We start from the raw sequence: 21,405 nt of genomic DNA, 5'->3' as shown, positions 1-21,405 counted from the left end.
CCAAGAGATTATCACTGATATTGATCTTCTGAATTATGTATTTCAGCCATTCTTTGGGTTAGGCTAGCTCCATTCTTCCAATTCTGCCTCTCTTCCCTTTTCCCTTATTTCCCCTTCTTGTTTCCACTTCTGCTTACTCTAACAATTTCTCCCCTTTTCATCTGAATTCAGATAATCCCTAGTAATTTTTCCCTACAAAGTTAAAACCAAAATTAAATTAATCACCATGCATATAACACTATCAAAACATCCTAGGCAGATGTGGCACCTCATCTTTCGGATGCTTAGTAAATACTTGGTGACAAACACACATCTCAAATAATTAAAATCTTTGTTTTGTAGTTTATGTATATAAACAGACAACATAAGAATATGTCAGTATAAACTATTTATTTTCTAAAAAAATTCTACTACCTTTAGCATAGCTTATGGGGTTTTTTGTTAATATTTTCAATTGTTTTCTCTTTGTGACTGTTTCCCTAACTACATTTAGTATCTCAAACAAGAGGATTCTGCCTTTATTTAGATTCTGAAGGTGTCATTGTAACACAAAAGCACAGAGTTATACCAATTTTTTTTTTTTTTTAGTGTGCTACAGAGGGTTAAAGTGCAAGTGCTAGAGCTTGTGAAAAACAAAGTAGCTTGCTTCCTTTCTGAAGAAGTTTGGCATGGACACACTGCACCTGTCCTCTTGTCATCACATTGTTTCCCCATCTGCTTTCAAACAGGGTCAAGATTAAATTTTGTCTACAAAGACTGATACAGTTTGGGATCTAATCACCTACTTACTTTTTCTTTCTATGAATGTCAAGAAAGGCGATCAGCTGAGATACTAACAGGATTTTGAAATGAAAACTTTGTATGAAGAACTGCAGACGTGAAATAATTCTTTCAAAACACCATGCAATATGCTACTTATATGCCTGAGTTCTCAATTTTAAGGTGTTTATTTAAATAGTAAAGACATAATTACCCTGGAAACTTCATAGGCAGCATCAGCTAGTTAGCCTCTTCCCCCTGCCCCAATCCTCACTGTAGTAACAATTAACATGAGCTGTGGTGCTGTTTTTCTGCTTTATTACAACTTGCTTTTAAACAGACACAAGACAGGAGGGGAAACAGTATTATGCACATAACAAAATCTATTATAGATCACCACCACACCGGCTACTATTCAAACTGATTTTTTTAAATTGGTTTTGCCAAGAGTCTTAGTCTAAGAGCTTGAAAGAGGTCTATCATGAAAAAGTAAACATAAGAAGCTAAGGTTAGAATCAACCTCAAGTACAAATCAAAGTTTTTACAACTGAAAATGTAATACTTTGCAAAAGCTTGTAACTGTTACTGATGGGTGTACCAACACAAGTCAGATATACAAAGACACTTTAATCTCTTAACACTTTTAGATCAACCTCTGCACAGACAGGACATGTAATATTGTGGACTACCGTACAACTCTAGGAGGCAATTTTAAAAGCTTAAAACGTTCAGTATTAAAACCAAACCTAGTTTTTCTGCTAGCAAAATAATTTAGAGAATGTGGTGAATAGTGTTACTAACATGTGCTTTGTTATTCTCCACGCTGTGAAGACAGAGGGAATAATCAATTTGCAGCCCCAGTACTGCTCTACTTAGTGAACATTCTGAGTAGCATTCTGCAGCAAGAAATTGGCTCATACCTGTTACACTGATATTTCCCTAACGGCAATGCTGTAATCAATCGTAATTCAAATGAAGGAACTAAAGAACCTGAATGAACAACTGGTTCACATTCCTACTAACATTGCATTTTCAACTTTGATGTATTTAAGAACAAAATTTTAAATGGGAAACTTAAGAATCCATTATTGCTGAAACACATGCATTAGCGCTTATTTCAAAACACAATGCTTCAAATACGCACCTGTTCGCATGAAAATAAACATACAGAGCCATCTTTTTGTACCCATGAGATAATTTTGAATGCCACAGGTATGGCAGATTACCAGCATTCCAGACTTACCTGGGTGACAATGGTTAACTAAGATTAAGAAGGAACATCCACACTTGTAGCAGAGCACTCCTGTCATTCCAAAGGATTGGTTAACTCAGGACTACTTATTTCAAATGGTGTTAATGTGTCTATGGCCTTTTGGCTACTTTGTCTACCCTTCTCCTTTTTTCTTTGGCACTGAACTTGTCTTCTGGTGGAAAAACTCACCTCCCATCGGGTGGAGGCTGCTCAATGTGTTCAGGTTCCCAGATGAGGCAGCTGCTGTCTGCTGAAGGAGCTGCAAATAAAGCTAGACATTACACCAAAAAACAAAACAAGAGTGAGAGTGAGGGCTGGCTCTGCTTCTGGGAGAAACTGCACCACACCACAGCCAGAGCGCCGTCACAAAAGGAATTCCCACTGCCCATGCACCACATCGTAGCAAAGCGTGAAGAGAATTCTGCTCACGCAATACAGCCAGAGCACTGTAGTGAAAATCCACATTGCTCATGCACCTCGTTGCAGCCAAAGCAAGAACACAATGCTTTCCCCACTCAACATAACCAATGCTGAATGAAATTTACAGCTAACACACCAAGACAAAACCAGTAGAATCAGCAGCAAGAGAGAATCCTATTCAAAGCACCTCAGGCAGCACTGCCACCCCATATGATATACTACCTCAAGCCAGACTTTACAGCTGACACTGCCAGCACAGGACAAATGGCAAATGCCATACCAAAACCAACGAGCCACTGCAGCCATGAGAGAAATTTCAAGCCTCAGCTCAGAAGCTATTTAAAGGGATCTCCTATTCCTTTCTGTATTAACTAGGTGTTGTCATAAGAAATTCCAATCTACCAAACCTAGAGCAGTAGTAAAAGACATAATGTCCCCACTTCAGCAGTGCACCATACCAAGAATGAGATGAAATTTTCCTTTTCTGTTCCCAAGACCTTATATTGCATGAATATACTTCTCATAGCTACTCTGGCAACCCTTGTGAGCCACAGCACATCAGTTCATGAAAAGTTCACCCTATAGAAATCCAGCAAAACCAACTAAAAATCAGTGATGAACAGCAGACTACCCTCTGTTGTGTCATTTTTTTACTAGAGAGTAGCTTCTATATTCTGTAGTTTGTCTGTTTTGTGGTTTGTTTTTTGTTTTTACTGTGCACTGTCAGCTGCTTGGTGCTTCTAACCTGATCATCTTTTCTACTTGGACAGCACAATGTCATTCTACAGAAGACAGAAAAAGAAGTTTCAGTAGTTAGGGCTACAGTGACTGGGGTTGAAATCCTCACTTAAATGTACCCTAACTGCTAGTACATAATTTCAGCCTCCTCACCCAAAAAATGAGATTAAGAACTCTGCTCCTATCTACCAAGAGCCTTCTAAAAATGAACACATTAAACACTACAAGACAGCCACTGTAATTCCTGAAGAGATGAACCCAAATCAGAAACTCACTGCTAAGTACTGGGGTCCAAGTGTGTTGAGACCAGCCAGGTTTCCCCATACTGAGGCAGCACTGATCTGTTGCATTTGTTGCTGGAGTTGCTGAGCAATTCGTTTCTGCTCTTTGTCCTTCTGCGTGTCTGCAAATTTTACCACAATGGGAGAAGAGCAACCCTGCAAAGAGCAATTCAAACAATTACATACTTGCTATACCCAGCAGTCACAAATACACTACTCGGTCACTGGAAGCACACTTTTTTTTTTCCCAAATGGCACATTTCATTAAAGGTTCAAAATCTAATTTGTTTTTAATTCAAATGTGTATTTTGCTATTTTCTCTGCAGAGAGCAGGAGCAGAATAAACACAAAGGTCCAGGGATAGTATTTGTGAAGAAACACACACTGCACTTGTCCTTCTCTCTGCTCTCCACAGTTACTGCCTGACAAATTAAATCTTCTCCTGACACCCACTAACTTGTTTTACCTCCATGGTTTGTGCTTGGTGCATTGCTTTGATTGCTGTTTGTGCCATGGCTCTTGTTGTAAAAGTCACAAATGCACAACCTGGGGAAAGAAAAAAAAGGAACCAAGTCATTCAGTACATCCACAATTACTGGGATGAATAAAGAAATGAAAATGCCTAGAGGGGCAGAGGGAATCATGGAAAGAGCTGAAATGCCACCTTAAGCTGCAAAAGGCCGCATCCAGCAAAGAACCTTGAACTGTCAGCAAAGCTTCCTGCTTACCTCGGCTCAGGCCATCTGGGCCCCGTAATATCCTGCATTCTTCAATCTGCCCAAAGGGGGAGAACATCACTCGGATATCATTTTCATTGCACTTCTTGGATATCATTCCAATAAACAACTTCCTATCTTCTACTGCTAAGAAATCAAAGGATAACAGTATTACCAGCAAATATGTGTTTATTAGATATTATTTTGTTAAGTCTTCTTCAGTGACTGCAGTTACTTCCCGTTTATTTAGAGGAGAGGCTTGTTAAAATCAGATTCCCAATAATGGAATCTCTTTCATTTAGGAGGATGTATATGAGATACCTCAATGGACCTGGAGGATGCCTATTTTACAATGTTTTGTGCTTACATTTTGCTGACTGTTTCTCCCTTGCAAGCCTGTGAACTGCAAGAATGCAAGAAAAGGAAAAAATATGTCAGATTCAGCACTTTTATCTCCTACATTCAGTTCCTGGTGAATGAGAAAAGACTTGTATGTATTTTATTGGACTATTTCAATCCTCTCTCCTCTGTCTCTTCTATCTTTAGATTACCAACATACCTAACTGTATCTAAACAAGCAAGTGAGCTGCTGGAAGCTTCTTTCTAGCCTCTTCATCGTGCCAATCACTTAAATTTAGATCTGCCAATTTCCTCATGCTTCTGTCTCAACACTGGAAGCAAAAGCTGTTCTGTTTCAGATTCATCCATTCTGATCTGTACCAAAAGCATGAAAGTAACACCTCAAATCAGAACAGTGAACTGTGTGCTACTGTATCTTGCCTCTTAATGTTGACTTTACCAGATACATTAGAATTGTAGAATGCTTTTCAGTGTGCAGACTATTTAAAAAAAAAAATGGTCCAGAAAGACTTTTTTTTAAACTTCAGTTACGGATTACTAATGTCAGTTTAACGTCACGTGTCTGGGGTGAATTTGAATCCAGAGTAGAACTCTGTATCTCTCATTTTGTTTATTTAAGGATGCTAGTCATGTCTGAAATATTGTTTTAAAAGGGTGAATCAAATTATGCAGAATACCATTTCAAAATATCAACCAGTTTGCAAATACAACATTCAGCACAATATAAAATGTATTATGATGAAGGCTGTAGCACAATTTAAAGCTTCAACAGAGAAAGTAATTTCTTATTTAGTGTCATGATGAGGGGAAATCAACTTATTTGCTGAGTCTTCTATGGTGTTGAAGAGGAATACTCCAAACTATTCCATCTGACATGATTTTAATTGACTATTAAATCTTAATGTTGTAGCCAGTTCACTTCCAAGCTCTTTCAAATGCTTTTTGCAGTCCATTTTAGATCAAGAGATCCAGAATCCCTTTTATTGATAGCAAATTAAAGTTCTTTTTTAACTGATACTTTATTATTTACATTTTCACCTGCATCTTTTACTAAAACTCATATAATTATGTAATAGCCTCTGAACAGTCACCCTAAAATCCCATTAAATACTTTTTTCCCCCTTTCCATTATTTTTCCTGGATATTCATGTGTGTATAATGCAAGATCAATTTTTGTTTAGAGAACATACTATGTTCTCTCAACAATACTTCAGAAGAATTACTCGTTTCTAGATATATTGACACAGAAAGATATCCTGTATATATATAGAGGAGTCTGCAGATGGAATTACTCCTACTATGTTACCCATATATCTCATCTTCTGTTTCCAATTAATTCAGTATATGCTTTCTGGAACCAGGATTGTCAACTTCATGTAGCAACACTAATACTAACTATGGAAAATGAAGAAAATAAAATTCAGCCAAGCCTAGAAAGGCTGAAACTACATGATGCTAAACACTGTCTTTGCTTACCTTGCAGCAACATATATACAGACATACACACATTTAAGCATGTAGGTATGTATGTATATAACCTCATTGTGGAAATACATGGATAAATAATCATTAACCCAATGGTAGATGCTAAATGTCTTCATCCATCCAAAATGGCCAATGTGCAGAAATAGTAACAGTTTTTTCTCTACTGAGCTGTTGTGAATTCTCAGTCTCCCTTGTATATTATGAGAAGCTTTGACTCCCACCCTAGCTGCAACAGGCCTTATTTCAAATCGGTCACGCACTTGAAAAAGCATTTCCAGATTTCAGGGAATCATAGATGGTTTGGATTGGAAAGGACCTTAAAGATCATCCATCTAGTTTCAAGCCCCCTGCCATGGGCAAAGACACCTTCCACCACATCAGGTTGCTCAAAGCCTCATCCAATCTTGTCTTGAACACTTCCAGGGAGAGGACATTCACAGCCTCTCTGGGAAACCCCTGTGTCTTACCACCCTCATCATATTGTACAAAAACAATTTATTCTAAATAGCTAACCTAAATCTACCTTCTGCTGGTTTCAAACGATTACCCGTCATCCTGTCACTGCACTCCCTCATGAAGAATCCCTCCCCATCTTTCCTGTAGGTCCCCTTTAGGTACTGGCAGGCTGCTATAAGGTCTCTCGGAAGCCTTCTTTTCTCTAGGCTAAAGAACCTCAACTCTCTCAGCCTGACCTCACAGAAGAGGTGCTCCAGCCCTCTGATCAGCTTCATGGTCCTGCTTTGGACTCGCTCGCACATGTCCATATCCCTCTTATGCTGGGGGGCCCCAAAGCTGAACACAGTACCCCAGGTGGGGTCTCACCAGAGTGGAGTAGAGGAAGCAAATCACCCCCCTTGACCTGCTAGACTTTCCTATGATGCAGCCCAGGATATGACTGGCTTTCTGGGCTGCAAGTGCACGTTGACAGCTTACATTTAGCTTTTCATCCATTAATACCCCCATGTCCTTCTCCACAGGGCTGCTCTCAACCCACGCATTGCTCAGCCTGTATCCATGTTTAGGATTGTCCCAACCCAAGTGCCAGACCTTGCATTTGGCCTTGTTGAACTTCATGAGGTTCAGATGTGCCCACCTCTCTAGCCCGTCCACGTCCCTCTGGATGGCATCCCTTCCCTCTAGAGCATCAACCACAGCACTGAGCTTGGTGTCATCCACAAAGTTGCTGAGGGAGCACTCAATCCCACTGTTCATGTCCTCAACAAAGATTTAAACCACCTTAATACAAAGAAGAACTCACTGGATGTTTCCCCAACTGTTAACATGGTTCTACCACAAGCAGCAGCAGTGGGGGACATTGAGTCATGGAACACCACTCACTATACCGAAAATACACTTTTTTTTTTTCTTTTTAAAAAAATCAGGTTTCCAATTCAAGATTACTTCATCAGAAGCTGTTCAACAAAAGGAAGCTCTTTAAGCTTCCCTGTTAGTGTGATATCAAACTTAGGCCTTAGTACGGCTTACCATTACTCTTTTCGCTGTCAGCTGGTTTCATCTGGATAGGATGGTGCATCTGTAATGTAAAAAGATTATTTAATCCTAGACACATTCAATTTATACTATATTAAATATATCCCATAAGAATTGTGGAAGAAAAAAAATGGTAGCCTAAATTTCCTCTACAGAAATACATACGTAACAATACCTAAATTTCTAGAAGAAAAAACAGCTTTCCTAATGATATGCCATCATTCTTCCTCAGAATGCATTATAGAAGCCATGTCCACCCACTTCACCATCATATTATTCCCCCAAATGCCCAAAATTCCCTTAAGATCTGTTATACAAATCTCATGACACTGCTCTTTAGAATAGTTCTTTTACAACATGATTTGAGGGCAAGAAAACATACGTTTGTACACCAGTGGTACCAGGGCTCAGAAAAACAAGATAGAGTTGCGAAGAAAGCATGGCTCTTCTCTTACCCCTGGGAGGATCTTCATGTTGTGAAGAGCATTCTGTGCTTCTAGTGCAGCTTTACGGGTATAAAATGTAACAAAACAGCACCCTGCAATTGAAACACAGTTCTAGCCAAGAAAGAACAATACGAATCTTGATGTGCCCTACAGAAACTGCAAGTCCTGCTTCTAACCTTCCAAAGCAAAATGTATGACAAACAGAAGAGGTTAGACATGTAAATAGGTAGGTACTACTGATTGTGTCAGCTTAGAAAAGACTTCTATGGACGTTAAAATAGGATATATTCAGAATCAACCCAACATCACCAAAACACCGTTAACAAACATTTAGATACATCCGTGAAATAATTGTTGGCTACTTCCATTTTCAAACTCAACAATTATTTACTAGTACCAAAAGCTTACCTAGTTTCACAGGAAGATATTGCATATAACTCAACTGCAAATCCAGGTAAGGCATTTAGCTAAGATTTGACATACACAAGTACTTGATATAGACAAATGACTAAGACCTCAATTTTACATTTTATATGAAATTGGGACACTTTCAGCAACATTTCAGTCACACCGTAGCATCACAATGATGCTCTGGAGCAACACAGTATCAGCTTGATGTTCTGTTTTACAACTATAATCCATACTCTTCAAGCATCTCCATTACTTCTGAGTTCTAAAAAACTTTCGCTGGATCATGGTCCAAGTATAATCAGACACATAAAGCTGGGTGTGCATGTACATTTGGCCACACAGAGCTCCAACACACACGTAAGTTTGAATAAGCAAACAACTAAGACTGTAACTATGTGAAAGCACCTAAAGTCTCACATGAGAAGTACAAAAGTTCTCACCTTTGCTCTGAGGAGGGTTTTGGCTCCTGTCCCTCAAGACATTGATTTCATAGACAGCACCATACTGTTCAAAAAGTTCTCTTAGATCCTTCTCACACCAGCTCCGTGGGACCTGACCCACAAACATCTTGATGGCATCTAGATCAGGTTGGTCTGGGTGATCCAGTGTTCCATTCATTTTCTTTGAGCTACGAAAAACAAGAACGAATTTCTGGTTATAACTTTTCACAGATTCTAGGTGCTATTGCAGCTAGAAGCAGCATGCTTCCAGTGAGATTCAAAAAAAAAAAATTCTACACACATAAATGTATATGATTAAAATACACATCTAAAGAGAGACTCTTGCACATTCCTAGTCCTGAGAATATTCAAAAACATCATCCACATTCATTGACAAGTTGTGTATTTGGAAACCAAACACTCTACACAGCTGCTTAAAACTTCTCTTACAATAACATCTGTTCCTACAAATGTAGTCAACACTTGGGTTTCACAAGATAAATCTGTTGAGATAACTGAAAAATATCACCAGTTCAACCATGTACAATTTTACAGGAAAAGAAACCAGAATAGGAAGGAACCAAAACTCAGTCTACCCGCAAACTACTGAAGTTACCAGTAACCAGTGAAAATGAAAAGATAACATTTTTTTCATTGTTTTTAAATGTGACTATCTGTAACTGTTTCCCAGGGTGAAGATCCATCTTAAAACAGAGAAGCAGGTAAAAGTGAAGAGATAAGAAGTTTCATTAAAATTTTGCAAGGCAAGAGCTCTTAGTAAAACTGGGCACAATATCTCTAAGAAATAAAACAGGCTTAGGTTGCACATGAAGAGGTTGGGATTGGACAATCTAGTTAGTCACAGACTGAATCAAGTTAAATAATGATAGGGTGTTAATATAGGAAAAAAGTCACTTCCTAGACTACAACAACACAGAAGTTACGAGTATGGGAATCTTCACTAGGCTTCAAGGCATTACATCTAGCCAGATGAACAGTTTATAGCCTATTAATACAACCATGTTATACTCCACCCAGCTAATTGACAGTCATATACTACTTTCTGTATTCACTCCTCATTGTCTGCAAAGTGCAATGTGAGGTCACAGCCTGCTATATATATATCTGTATATCTATATATATCACAGGACTGATCTCTGTGAAAGACTGACTGTAATGACACCCTATTGTAGCTATAGTGATTAGTAGGTTAAAATTGCTGACCGACCCCTGTATAATCTAGAAAGGACATGGGGAGTGAAATAGCAACTATACAATGATTCCCCCTGCCCCCAAACTCTTTGTTGAAGAATGCAGGTGGTCTTCTTCCAGAGGAGACAGCTCTCTTCATCTCTGCATTTTTTCTTTAAAGACAGTTTTTGAATGGCTTATTAACTGCACATTACAGTAACTCTGTCCATCTGCAATCATATTTCCCCCAAACAGAATATTAAAGAAAAAACTCCAAACCAGATAACATTTAGTTATTTTTTTCCCCTTAACAGGCTGCTGTTCAGAGCCTAAGGAAAAACTGATGCTGGGAAAGCTTCTAATTTTACAACTGTATGAACAGACCTCAGAAACAAAGCTTCTGACTAGGAGGGGAGGAATCATCATAAATTCTCTCACTCCTCTCTACCTTTCCACGCAGAAAGCATCAGCACCTCTCCAAATATCCAAGGCAAACAATGCATTTTACAAAGAGGTAAACTACCTCTCTTCATTCAACACTTTTTAATTCCCGTTGAGAAATCATTTACTCCCTTCCAATGATAATTTTCAGTGCTGCCTTTTATGCCATGGGCATTGCTCCTGTTACTTGGGCAACTCTTAACATGACCTCAACAGTATTCAAGGAATTTTTCATTCCTAATTAAAATGTTTAGCCTCGAGTAATTAATAGGGAAGAATAGAAACTGCCCTCCCAACAATTGATTTAAATAACTGATTTTATAATAATTAGCACCTGTAGAACACTATAAACAACACTGCTGAACAGCTGTATTCCTCCTTAGCCCTCATCCCCAAATTATCAGATTATTTTTCTGCCCTAACCAGAATCCAACATCAATTGTTCATGTCCACTAGGATTTCTTCAGGAAAACAAACTGCAGTCTCTGCTCTCTCTCCTTTCCTCCGCCCCAAGGGGAGCTCATCAGACAGCAGAGGCTTCAGAGACAGCAATTCCAATGATCACTTTAGTCATAAACTTAGACATGAAGACAAAATACTTACACATTGCTAGCATTCAAGGAGCAATGATCCACCATCATCTCTGGGAGGAAATCCAACTTGAACGCAGCCATCACCTCAGTCTGTGACAAACTACTAACACTAAATCAGTGTATTGCCTAACCCCCAAACAACGCCACTTCCAAAAGTCCTGCAGGTCTTAACACTCAGCCACACAAAAAAACCACTCAAACCACAGAAACAGAAGCTCAGGGAGACCAGCAATAGACACCACAGAAACAGGCTGGACTGGGAAAGGGACATGGAATCCCAGATTAAAAAGGGGATGTGACCATGTGAAGGGAGGCTCAGCTTAATACACAATGAAAATGCTGATGCACTGGGCTTGTTTTGTGCAATTTTCCCTGGCGAAGCAGTACTGAGTGCTCTGTCAGATAAACAGTGTGTCAGATCCATGAAGATAGCAATGGGTAACAGAGCAGAAAGAATACCAACTCCAGTCTTTCCATCCCCAACTCCTTGCTTTCCAAAATGGCAGTTCAAAGCCTTGAGGTTCAGACAGACACTTCCCATATCACCAATACTAAGGTGTGAAGTCAAGAGGTTCCTTCATCATAAACATTTTCAATGGCTGATCTCACTCTTTTTACCTTGTGCACTATTTTTGACGTTTTCCTAAATTCTAGGGAGAAAAATGCCAACTAAATAGTTTCTCTGAACCTGCCAACAAAATCAAAGCTAAGCAGATTTGATTACTCAAAAATTCCTTAACTACCACAGAACATCAAAACATACTTCTTTTATAGAAGAAAAACATACTTTGCTCATCTATAAATCCAGAGATACGCAGAGCCTATAGATGATAAAGAAAGGGAAAACCATGGTGATTTGTTGAAAACTGTTTATAATCTTTGAAAACACTGATCAGAACACCTCAGCTGCTTCATCATTAAAGCAGGAATAACACCTTGATCAAGGATTTTATACACACGGTATTTATATTTGTACACACAATACAGACCTCTTGATAAATCTCCAAAACCCAAACTAATGGGGAGATAATCTGGGTAATACTGGATGCACTGACAGATGCAAAAATATGAGACTGGAGAGAGTAAGTGCTGCAGAGGTAGCCAGGTGTGTCCAAGCATTCCAGGAGGGATGACTTAATTAAAAGCCAAACATGAATCCAGATAAGCCTTACATATACAGCCAATATAACTGCAAAATAAACTCTTAGAGCACCAAGGAATACATGCTTGGGCAGCTGCGATTGCTTCTTTCTTGTCTGTCAATGACAAACATGTACTTGCACTTATTTAGTCTGGCCAGTACACACAGCTTTCTTCACACTTGCACAGTTACAGAATGCCAATTATTTTTTTCATAAATAACCATTCCAATCTCTGAAATAAAGAACATTTCCCATCTTGTGCCTACAGCAAGGTTAATTAAAAGGTTATTAAAAGGAGTTAGGCCTCGTAATACAAAGAGATATGTGTGTTACTGCAAAATAAGAGAGGACGTGAATGTAGCAGACATCAGATATTTAACAGTAACTACTTCATGCATGCTCTTACTATGTGGTAAATGCAAGAAAGCTTATTCTTTAATCAAAAAGGTGTAAGGTATCTTTTAACACCACTGTTAAGAACATAAAAATAGGCACTAGGGAGCACAGGTCAACTTATTAGCTTTCAGTAAATTATTCATATCTACCCTTCAGACTCATCAACACTGAAAAACACCATGTTGTGTAAAACACATAATATTGAAATGTTAAGCTGAGCCCAGAGCCCACTTTATGTATTTCTCTAAAATAAGCCCACAGAAACACTTCAGATTCAGATGATTAGAACAGCAGAAGAGACAGTGGGTTTCTTGCCACTGTTCACATAAACATACAGACAACACTAAGTTCTGCTCTTACCTATGAAGATCAGAATTCATTCCTTCTGATCTTCCAGTAGTCTTGAGATTTTTTTAAGCAGCCAGTAAAATACCCCAACAGCCACATTCACTGCAAGTTTGATCAAAGATGATACTGGCTACAGACACTCTAGAAAATGGGTCTTAAAAAGGTTACTGAGATTTACTAGTTTACTGGAGAAAATCACTAAGTCATCATGACTGTATCCTACAGACACCCTTTCCCTCATCTCTCTGCTCCCCAAAATGGAAGTCATACCTGCTTGTTCCCTTAAGACAAAACTGCAACAAATTACAGGCATTGCCGCACTGCTACATTCCACGTCAAATTCAGCCTACTTGCTTCTATAGTTAAAACATCAGTTTTGTGCAACTATCCTGATACATATTAATTTTTAATTCTTGTTATATTTGCTCTAATTTCTCCTGTGATGTGCTCACTTCATTTAATGAAGTGTGCCAAAAATATTTCACATGCTGTTATGTACAAGAAAGAAAGAAAGAATCAATACTAGAATGGTGAATAAATATGTGAAGGCATGTTAGCCAAGACTCAGTGCCTCGGGGTAGCATACTTCGGCAGTAGTGATGGAAATTCCAGTGACAAAACACTAGCGTACAAACAGATTTGTAGTATGTAGTGAAATGAAAAGATTCATGGACCTCACTTGTGAAAATATCAGAAAGAGTCAAAAAAAAAAAAAAAGGTATTTCACTACTGCACAGAAATAAGAATTGAATGAGGAAGCAGTGTTTCTGTGGAATAATTTAAAAAACCCGTAAAAGTAATCCTAGCCATTGCTCACAAAGAAAGAAAAACAGAAGAGCTAAACACACTTATTTTTTGCTCAGATGTCAAATCCCTGTTGGCTTCCAGATCCATTCTTTGACTGTTCCTATTCAAAGGAGAATAGAAACAATGTCTGAAATTCCAAGCCCTATGGACTGTAGCTACACATTTAATTGCAGTGCTAATAGGACAATACGAACATTAAAAACTTCTACATGCTACAGGCAAAAGTGTGGGGTTTTTTTGTTGGTTTTTTTTTTTTTTTCCTACACTTCTGAAGCCCTAGATGATGCTGCAGAATATTTCACTATATATGCTCCTCAGAGATTGCAGAGTATAAATGCTAAAAGTTTTGCTTTTATTTTTGAGTTTACAGAATTACATCACATCCTGGGGCACAAAACCTAAACCACCACCAACAAAACATAACAAAACTAAAAAACTGTGTGGTGTTTTCTCTCCTAAGAAAGCTTTGTTCATTTAAATGAGCAATTAACTCTGAAAGCTAAAGATAATACCATCTTTCATTTTATAGGCTGAACCTCAGACAACATATACAAATCTGAGACTGAGGGACTACTGGGATGATGAGAGCAAACTATGGGAAAGGATGCAGGCGATGGGGAAATCAGATGCTATGAAGCTTTGAAGGAGACAGATCCTAGAATAAACTTCCCCTTGTATTATCTGTGCATATCCAGATCCCTGCAGTGTTGCTGAATTGCAGTTTTGTTTTTAAACAGAGAACCCCTAGGCTATGTGCATCAAAATACAGTAACTACTTGTCAATATTTTGTTGTTTCACTGTTGATCATGTAAGCATGTGGTGAGAATGTTTTCTGCCTATGATGAAATCCAAACTGTCTTCCCATGGCTTGCTGGGTACAAAAAGCCCCTTACCTAGTTGCCAGAACTGCAGTTTCTTCCTCTGCCAAGCTCTAAGGCAGTCACGCACCATGAGTATAGGAATTGGACACAATCACCAAGTTGAATTTACCATCAGAATACATGAAGTTTAGGGCTGCCTACGATTCAGATTATCTGAAAAACATTTTTATTTAAATGAAATTTCTGTAGAAGTTTCCAGGTGGAGAAAAAGGACAGTAGGGGAGGGATGACAACTGGTTTTATCTCAGAAACAGCAAAGTTTCACAGTGCTCTCTCATGCATTTATCTGAGAGCACTTAATTCCTCCATACTCTCCAAATCTAGATGATTTTCACAAATTCGGCATGTACATTTACTTCTAAAAATAATTTAATGTTTTTTGGTTTTTTTCCCCTTCCTCAAAATATTTCGGGGGAAAAAATTGAGGTAAATCAATACATTCTTGACCTACTTCTCCAGCTTGTGAATGAAGCCCTGTTTACCTGTAGCTTCTGCTCCAATTAATTCTGTGCAAGCTCAAAACGAATTAATTCTGAACTTTTGTCTAACTGAAGAATCCCCAGGACTCCCAGCTTTCTTCCAGCAGACAAATTAGCAAGTCACCTATCCCTCTGGCTTACAGGATGTTTTCTCTGCCTAATGCTCTTAGAAAGGGAAAAATAAAATGGTAGCTAAACTTACCCTTTTATTTGATAGTAAAGACAAATGATTAAAAATAAATCACACAAAATCTATTTTCTAAATTATTTTCTAAAATTTTTTTAACAGGTAACCCATGGGCTATATGCATCAAAATACTGCACATAAGAACTACTATTTGGAATGAACAACTAAGTAACCTGATTTTTAAATACAGACTGATCAATAATTATTAAGATTTTAGACCCATTTGTCTAATGCACATAGTCCTAGTCATTATCAGAAGGAAAACACAAACTAGACTGTGTCCAGTGTGGCAGTTCTTAAGTTCCTTAGTCACAACTTTTTACCTTTCTAAATCAAGTGCAAAATCTTCATGTGAAAATAGATACAGAAGACACTGGATCAAATCCACAGAAGTCACTGCTTCTCTGCGGTAACTGAGATGACAATTTTGAGGTGGCAAAACAGTATATAAAGTCCTATACCTGTGTAAGTCTGTTGTACAAAGTGGTTTTGAACTAAATTGGTCAGAAAAGACCTATTGGTTGAACATGATGTTTCAGAGAGGCACCAAGGGATTACAAGCTGCAGAAGAAAAGGCAGCTCTATTCCCAGCTCTCTACCAACTTCATCCAAAAATCCAAACAACTTCCCTTAGCTCCTCAATTTCCATATGTCACACAGGCAAACCAGGATGCAGTGATGCTTTCCTGGGATACAACTGAGAATACTGTTTGCTATACAATAAACCAATATGCTGGAGAGGTAACCCTTTACACAAGTATGTCAATACATACCAAAAGCAGAACTAAAAAAGCTGTTCCTACAGAGGTGTCTTACCTCCTTACAAGAAACCCATTGAGTCCTGAGATCTTTCAGTAACTTCTACCTGTTTAGTTGTGCAGACCATAGCCAAGAGCCAGACTAGTTCAGAGCTACTTGCACACTGATGGGCAAAGGGCAAGAGCTGAATGTTCTGTTTTGATCTGCCTCTCACTTAATGCTATACTATTAGGAACTTAATGCCTTGAGACATTTACCGCTCTGACAAATCTATCTGAATACGAACAGTGGCTTCAAAAGTTTCCAAGATGGAATCACAGTGTATGGCTTGTGCATTGTTTCCTTTAAAAACAAGCCAATAAAAATCCAACTGAGGGTATCTATTAATCAAAGTACTTCTAGATTAGATCACAGACTGCACAGACATCCAGTTCCTCCCATTTGTTCCCCATCCTGCATGCATTAGCGCAAAAGCACTTTAAAGGACACCGGCAAAGTAGCCTAGAACACCAGGTCTTCAGACACGCCAGGGACATTAAGCCATCATTTTGCTAGAAGTACAAACAATAAAGTCCAGGAATCAACTTATGCTCCAATAGAAAAATCTTTGACCTTAATGTAACAGTAAAAACATGTAAGCAAAACTTGTATCCACAGTATTATCCATATACCAATGCGATTCTAAACAGTTCTGCTTTGACTGCCACACATTTATTTGCCTGACCAGCCTAGATGTCCCTCTTGCTTTTATTTCAAACAACAAGCAACGAAGTAAATGCACATATCAATTGTAATAGGTCATGTGTGGCTATTACCTTCTTAAGCAGCTGGTATCTACAAACTAACTTTTCAAATGACAGCTAAGAACACAAAATCTTAATAACTGATACAAGAGTATTCCTCCTCTGAGGAGGAAAGGAGATGATACTTCATGCAATTTTTGGAACTCCTTGTTGAGAGGTAGTGCAGATGCAACAAACTTATGTGAGTGCAAGAACAGACTGGACAAGTACTTGGAAGAGACCTATTGGAAGCTACCAGACAAACCACAATAGGTTTTCCTGAGCTAGAAACAGAGAGGCTGAGAGACTATTAAGTCAGTTTTGTGGTGAAAACAAACACTACAGATTATTAGCCTCCAATTGGGAGCCTCCAAACTTCGTCAATTTTCCTCTCACCTCTCTCTGACACATAGCCTCCTCATCTGCTTGTCTGAGAGGGGACACATGAGCATGCTGTGAATACACTGTCACGGCTGTGGGTATCAGAATTCTTAAATGTGAGCAACCCACAGCTCTGCAGACAAGGATCTGCTTCTCTAGGGCAGAACAGCTGCACGATGCTTCCCTGAGCTTTACTTTCTCAGCATAGAGCAGCACGAGGCCACCAAGTCAGTGCGTGACCTGCTGCAGCTGTGTCGGCTGCTTCAGTGACGACACTACAAAAGTCTACATAGACAGTACCAAAAGAGAAAAAATACGGAATTGACCAGCCATGAAACTGCCTCCTGACGATGACCTCAAACACCTATCTTTGACCATAACATTTCTTACTACTCTATGGCAGTGAGGCCTAAGCAAACCGATAGCCTCTCCAAAGCTCCCTGGTTTGAGATTAGGCAAATAAGCTTGCAATATTTTGAGGTATATCACAGCTGTATCTATTTTTTTTTTTTTTTTTTTTTACACAAAGGCAGAAATTCAAAAAACCCTCAAATATCAGAGTTTGCAATAGCACCATTTACAGACTGTCAACTTCAGTTTAGTAGTTAAGTTCTTTCCCAAAGGCAGCCAGTACCTACCCACCCTGTTTTCAATGACAGTACCTGTGCAGCATTAGAGTAAGAGTCTACTAACTTACCGTAGAGAAATACATAAAAAAGATGTCCATGTAAGTATGTTTAAATTAAAATATTCTCCTAGAAACTGTATCTTCTCTTGAGTGTTTAATTATCATCTTGTTATGCCTGTTCCCTAAGGATACATTAAACACTTCCATTAATCTTCATAGAAATATAACAAGAGGTACCTGAATTGTTGTGTTTCCTTTACAGAGTAAGGCATTTTCTTTTACTAGCTTTAAGCTTCTATTTTGTAATTAAAGTCAGCAATTGTGACCTTCAGATTAGTGATCTGAAGTATATATTCAACTTGTGTCCTTCCCAGCTAAATTTTGTTTCTTCATTTTGCATATTTCCTCATTTTTTTCAGACTAAGGGAACAGAAATGGAGATCAAAACCAGCATTATCAGCTAGTTCTTGGTAGTAGTAGTGATTTTTAAAAAACAAAACCCAGAAAACTATAATACAGTAAAACTTACTGTGATGCAAAGACGACAGCAAAGGCCTGACTGAGAAAACACTGTATGGAAGATCCTATATACAATCCAAATGAGTAGATGAACAATTTGCCAAAAGACCAAATAATTAATTTGGAGCAGTTAATGCATGACAACCTATTAGAGCATCTGTACTTGTAGAACAGATAACAACAAGCATTAATGCAGGTTCCCTAGGATAATGAATTTTGGCAAATCATAGACAAGAAGTAATCATCACACGTTTATCCCTCTTTGCAAGACATTTTACAATTAATAATTGATATGAGGAAGAAGCATTGATCTATGATTCTCAGGGCAATTGCTTTTAAAGCAGAAGTGTATAGTTTTCTTCCTCGCATTAAATGAAGGCATATACATGTTAAAACCAACATTTTTTTAAATAGATGTGAAACGTGTATTTCAGCTTAGCTTAGCTCTATAAGAAGGTATGCAAAAAATTTCAGTTAAAAATTTTTTTTTAAACGCCTGCCAACATTTCATAGATGATTTGGAAAGCATTTCGCGTTTTTTATCATCACAGTCCTAGAACACAATATTAGTGCTGATATTTTGCAAGAGACAAACTATGGAAATCTTAAGCACTTAAGAGAGATCTGAAAGACCTGTAGACACTTTGGCACTGTAGACAGAAAAAAATTCTTGAGAAAGTAGGAAAAGTGGCTTGGTCACAACAATAGTAAGAGGAAATAAAGGAAGCAGAATGACACAGACCAGGAGACAAGGCAGGAAATGAGAGTATAAGAAGTGAGGACACACATTTCTATCCTGTGAAAGGACAGAGAACTATTAAAAGAAGACAGGATGGAATATTTAAAGCAGTAGCAAGGTTTGAAGGGGTTCCTACCCCCCTTTCTTTTTGTTTATTCAGACCATGAGACACACAGAAATTACGGATGACAAATCACGCTTGCACTTCAATGCTTAAATCTTCAGTAGAAGAGAAGAATACTAATGCTTGCAAGCTATCATGCCATGAAAGCAGAGGTACAGATCCACTCACACTGACTTTCCTCTCTTTCTCTCCCTGAATGTTATCTCTGAGCTTACAAAACTGACCTTTTTTTTTTTTAAAGACTGGCCAGAAGTTTAACTCCAGGTATTTCAGTTTTTGTGTAAGAATCAACACTGCAAGCAGTTCTATGGAACAGAATATTTAATATCTCTTTCAGCTTTTCCTACTTTGCAAATACAAACACAAGACCTAGAAATCTGTTTTCAAATAGGGCTGTATTTTGCTGTCTTTTTCTATATTATACAATTCTGCATCTCTGTACTTAGTCAAAAAGATGCACTTGAAACAAACATCATCTCTGCAATATTTGCTAGAGACATTTTTTCAACAACCAACTACACATTTTAGGTTAGTTTTCTGCCACTAAAACAAAGCCAAAAGTTGATATTCTGCAAAGAAACTCTAAATCCACCGGGTCCTGGAAAGCTCTGATCATGGTGCTTGTCTTCAAGCCAAACATGCCACAAAGCACAACAATGGGCAAAGCAACTACGTTTGCATAGACAATTGTTGTGTGGTTGCATATTGGACCCAGTGGAGACTACAGAACCAGCTATATAGTTTCAGGACAATACCACATATTGCCCTACATGAGAATCAAAAATGCCTTTAACCAACATTTATTGCAAGCAACATACCTTGTGTATGTGTAAAGTAAAATATGAAAGTAAGAACTGGTCAGAGTTACATTTTTACTTAAGAAACATAATGTGTAATCTTAATTCAAAGGAACCAACTTCATATTATTCAATTATTTTTAAACATCTCCTTTCTGAAATGTCTTAGAATAGTAGTCAGAACTGTTTAAAAATCTTTGAGAAGTATGACAGAGGCCTTCTTCTTATTTCCCTTTTTATTCCCAGTTTCAAGAGACCGTTTGGACTACACAAAGGAACAACTCCCAAGTCTCACTGTTCTTTGCAGTCATCAGACCAGCCATGCAAGCCATTTTGAGAAGTTCCTTAAAATCAAATTGTTTCTACTAATAGTAGCAGACACAAATGTGAAGCAGTTAACATTATACAACACCAAAAAATCAATCACTATTTCTCATTTCATTTTATCCAAATGAAAGCTTTTTGTTGCATGTTACCTGAAGAGAGTTCAAATGCAGTCCAGGCAGCTCCAGGAGATGACACTATGCAGTTAAAATAGTAATCGCTGTAATAATAATGTCTACATTGTGCATTAACTTAGAACACAATAAGGCATGATATTCCCTGGCTCTTGGCACAAGGCTGCAAAGGCAGCAGTGCAGCTCCAGTATCGTCTGTGAGCAGAGTGGAGATGGGGATGGGATGTGGTATTCCTGGAAAAGCAAACAATTCAAGCTCCCACATACATTGTGGGTAGAAAAAAACTAACAGATGAAACAAGGGAAGCTTCAGCATCACTCCCAGCACATAAGAAATGCAATCAATTTAGGAAGTTATTATTTGGTTATTGTGTCTCCTAATCAAAGTTGAGACTCCTGCTGCATATTTTGGACAAGCAGCCACCTACAAAACTTCACTAGCTATTAAGCTACACATGCAGGACCATAACAAAAATGTCAGAGAGTGTATTTCTGAAAAATATCTAAAGCCTCTTCCAAGCCTCTTGGAAAGGCCAAAGGAGAAACAGTATGATATATATGTGCCTTAGTCCTCCTAATCAGCTAAGAAAATACAGCCATGACCATCTAGAATTTCCTTATTACCAAGGTCTAAATAATCTTTAGATTAGATGCTATAGTAGGCTTCAACTTCAGGAAGAGCTAAGCCCAGAAAGAATGAAAATGAACACTCTGATCCAGAACACTCCCTCCAAACAAACAAACAAATTTATAACCAAACAATATTTACATGTACTTTCCTACACTATAAATGGCTTTAAAAGTATTGAGGAAGAATTAAATTCTCTTACAGTAAAAGAACCAAAGCTCCTTCTAAGTAGACAAATCTACAATCTCTTAATGCTTATTTTCATCTCTACACCAAAGACTTCCATTTTGAAAGAGGTTCAGTTCTGCAGAAATTCTATTTGAAC

The 21,405-nt window shown here is 38.1% G+C and overlaps 1 protein-coding gene across 13 annotated transcripts in view; it reads right to left on the bottom strand.

Annotated features, from left to right (window-relative positions):
* Positions 1 to 21,405, bottom strand: part of CELF1 (CUGBP Elav-like family member 1) — a 61,404-nt gene that overhangs the window by 19,841 nt on the left and 20,158 nt on the right. For 7 of the 13 annotated variants that reach the window (XM_065838756.2, XM_065838755.2, XM_071809118.1 and 4 more), the window contains 7 exons: positions 8,800 to 8,987; positions 7,958 to 8,040; positions 7,497 to 7,545; positions 4,179 to 4,313; positions 3,917 to 3,996; positions 3,445 to 3,606; positions 2,201 to 2,282 (listed from right to left, as the gene is read on the bottom strand). In XM_065838756.2, coding sequence (XP_065694828.1) covers positions 2,201 to 2,282; positions 3,445 to 3,606; positions 3,917 to 3,996; positions 4,179 to 4,313; positions 7,497 to 7,545; positions 7,958 to 8,040; positions 8,800 to 8,977 — 769 coding nt within the window. In that variant the 5' untranslated portion in view covers positions 8,978 to 8,987. The remainder of the gene's footprint in view (positions 1 to 2,200; positions 2,283 to 3,444; positions 3,607 to 3,916; positions 3,997 to 4,178; positions 4,314 to 7,496; positions 7,546 to 7,957; positions 8,041 to 8,799; positions 8,988 to 21,405) is intronic. The other 6 variants (XM_065838767.2, XM_065838768.2, XM_071809119.1 and 3 more) reach the window with 3 other exon arrangements.

Source organism: Patagioenas fasciata, chromosome 5, assembly GCF_037038585.1.
Source record: "Patagioenas fasciata isolate bPatFas1 chromosome 5, bPatFas1.hap1, whole genome shotgun sequence".
Lineage (NCBI taxonomy): Eukaryota > Metazoa > Chordata > Aves > Columbiformes > Columbidae > Patagioenas > Patagioenas fasciata.
The sequence above is the reverse complement of the archived record's forward strand: the minus strand, read 5'-3'. Positions and strand labels throughout refer to the sequence as shown.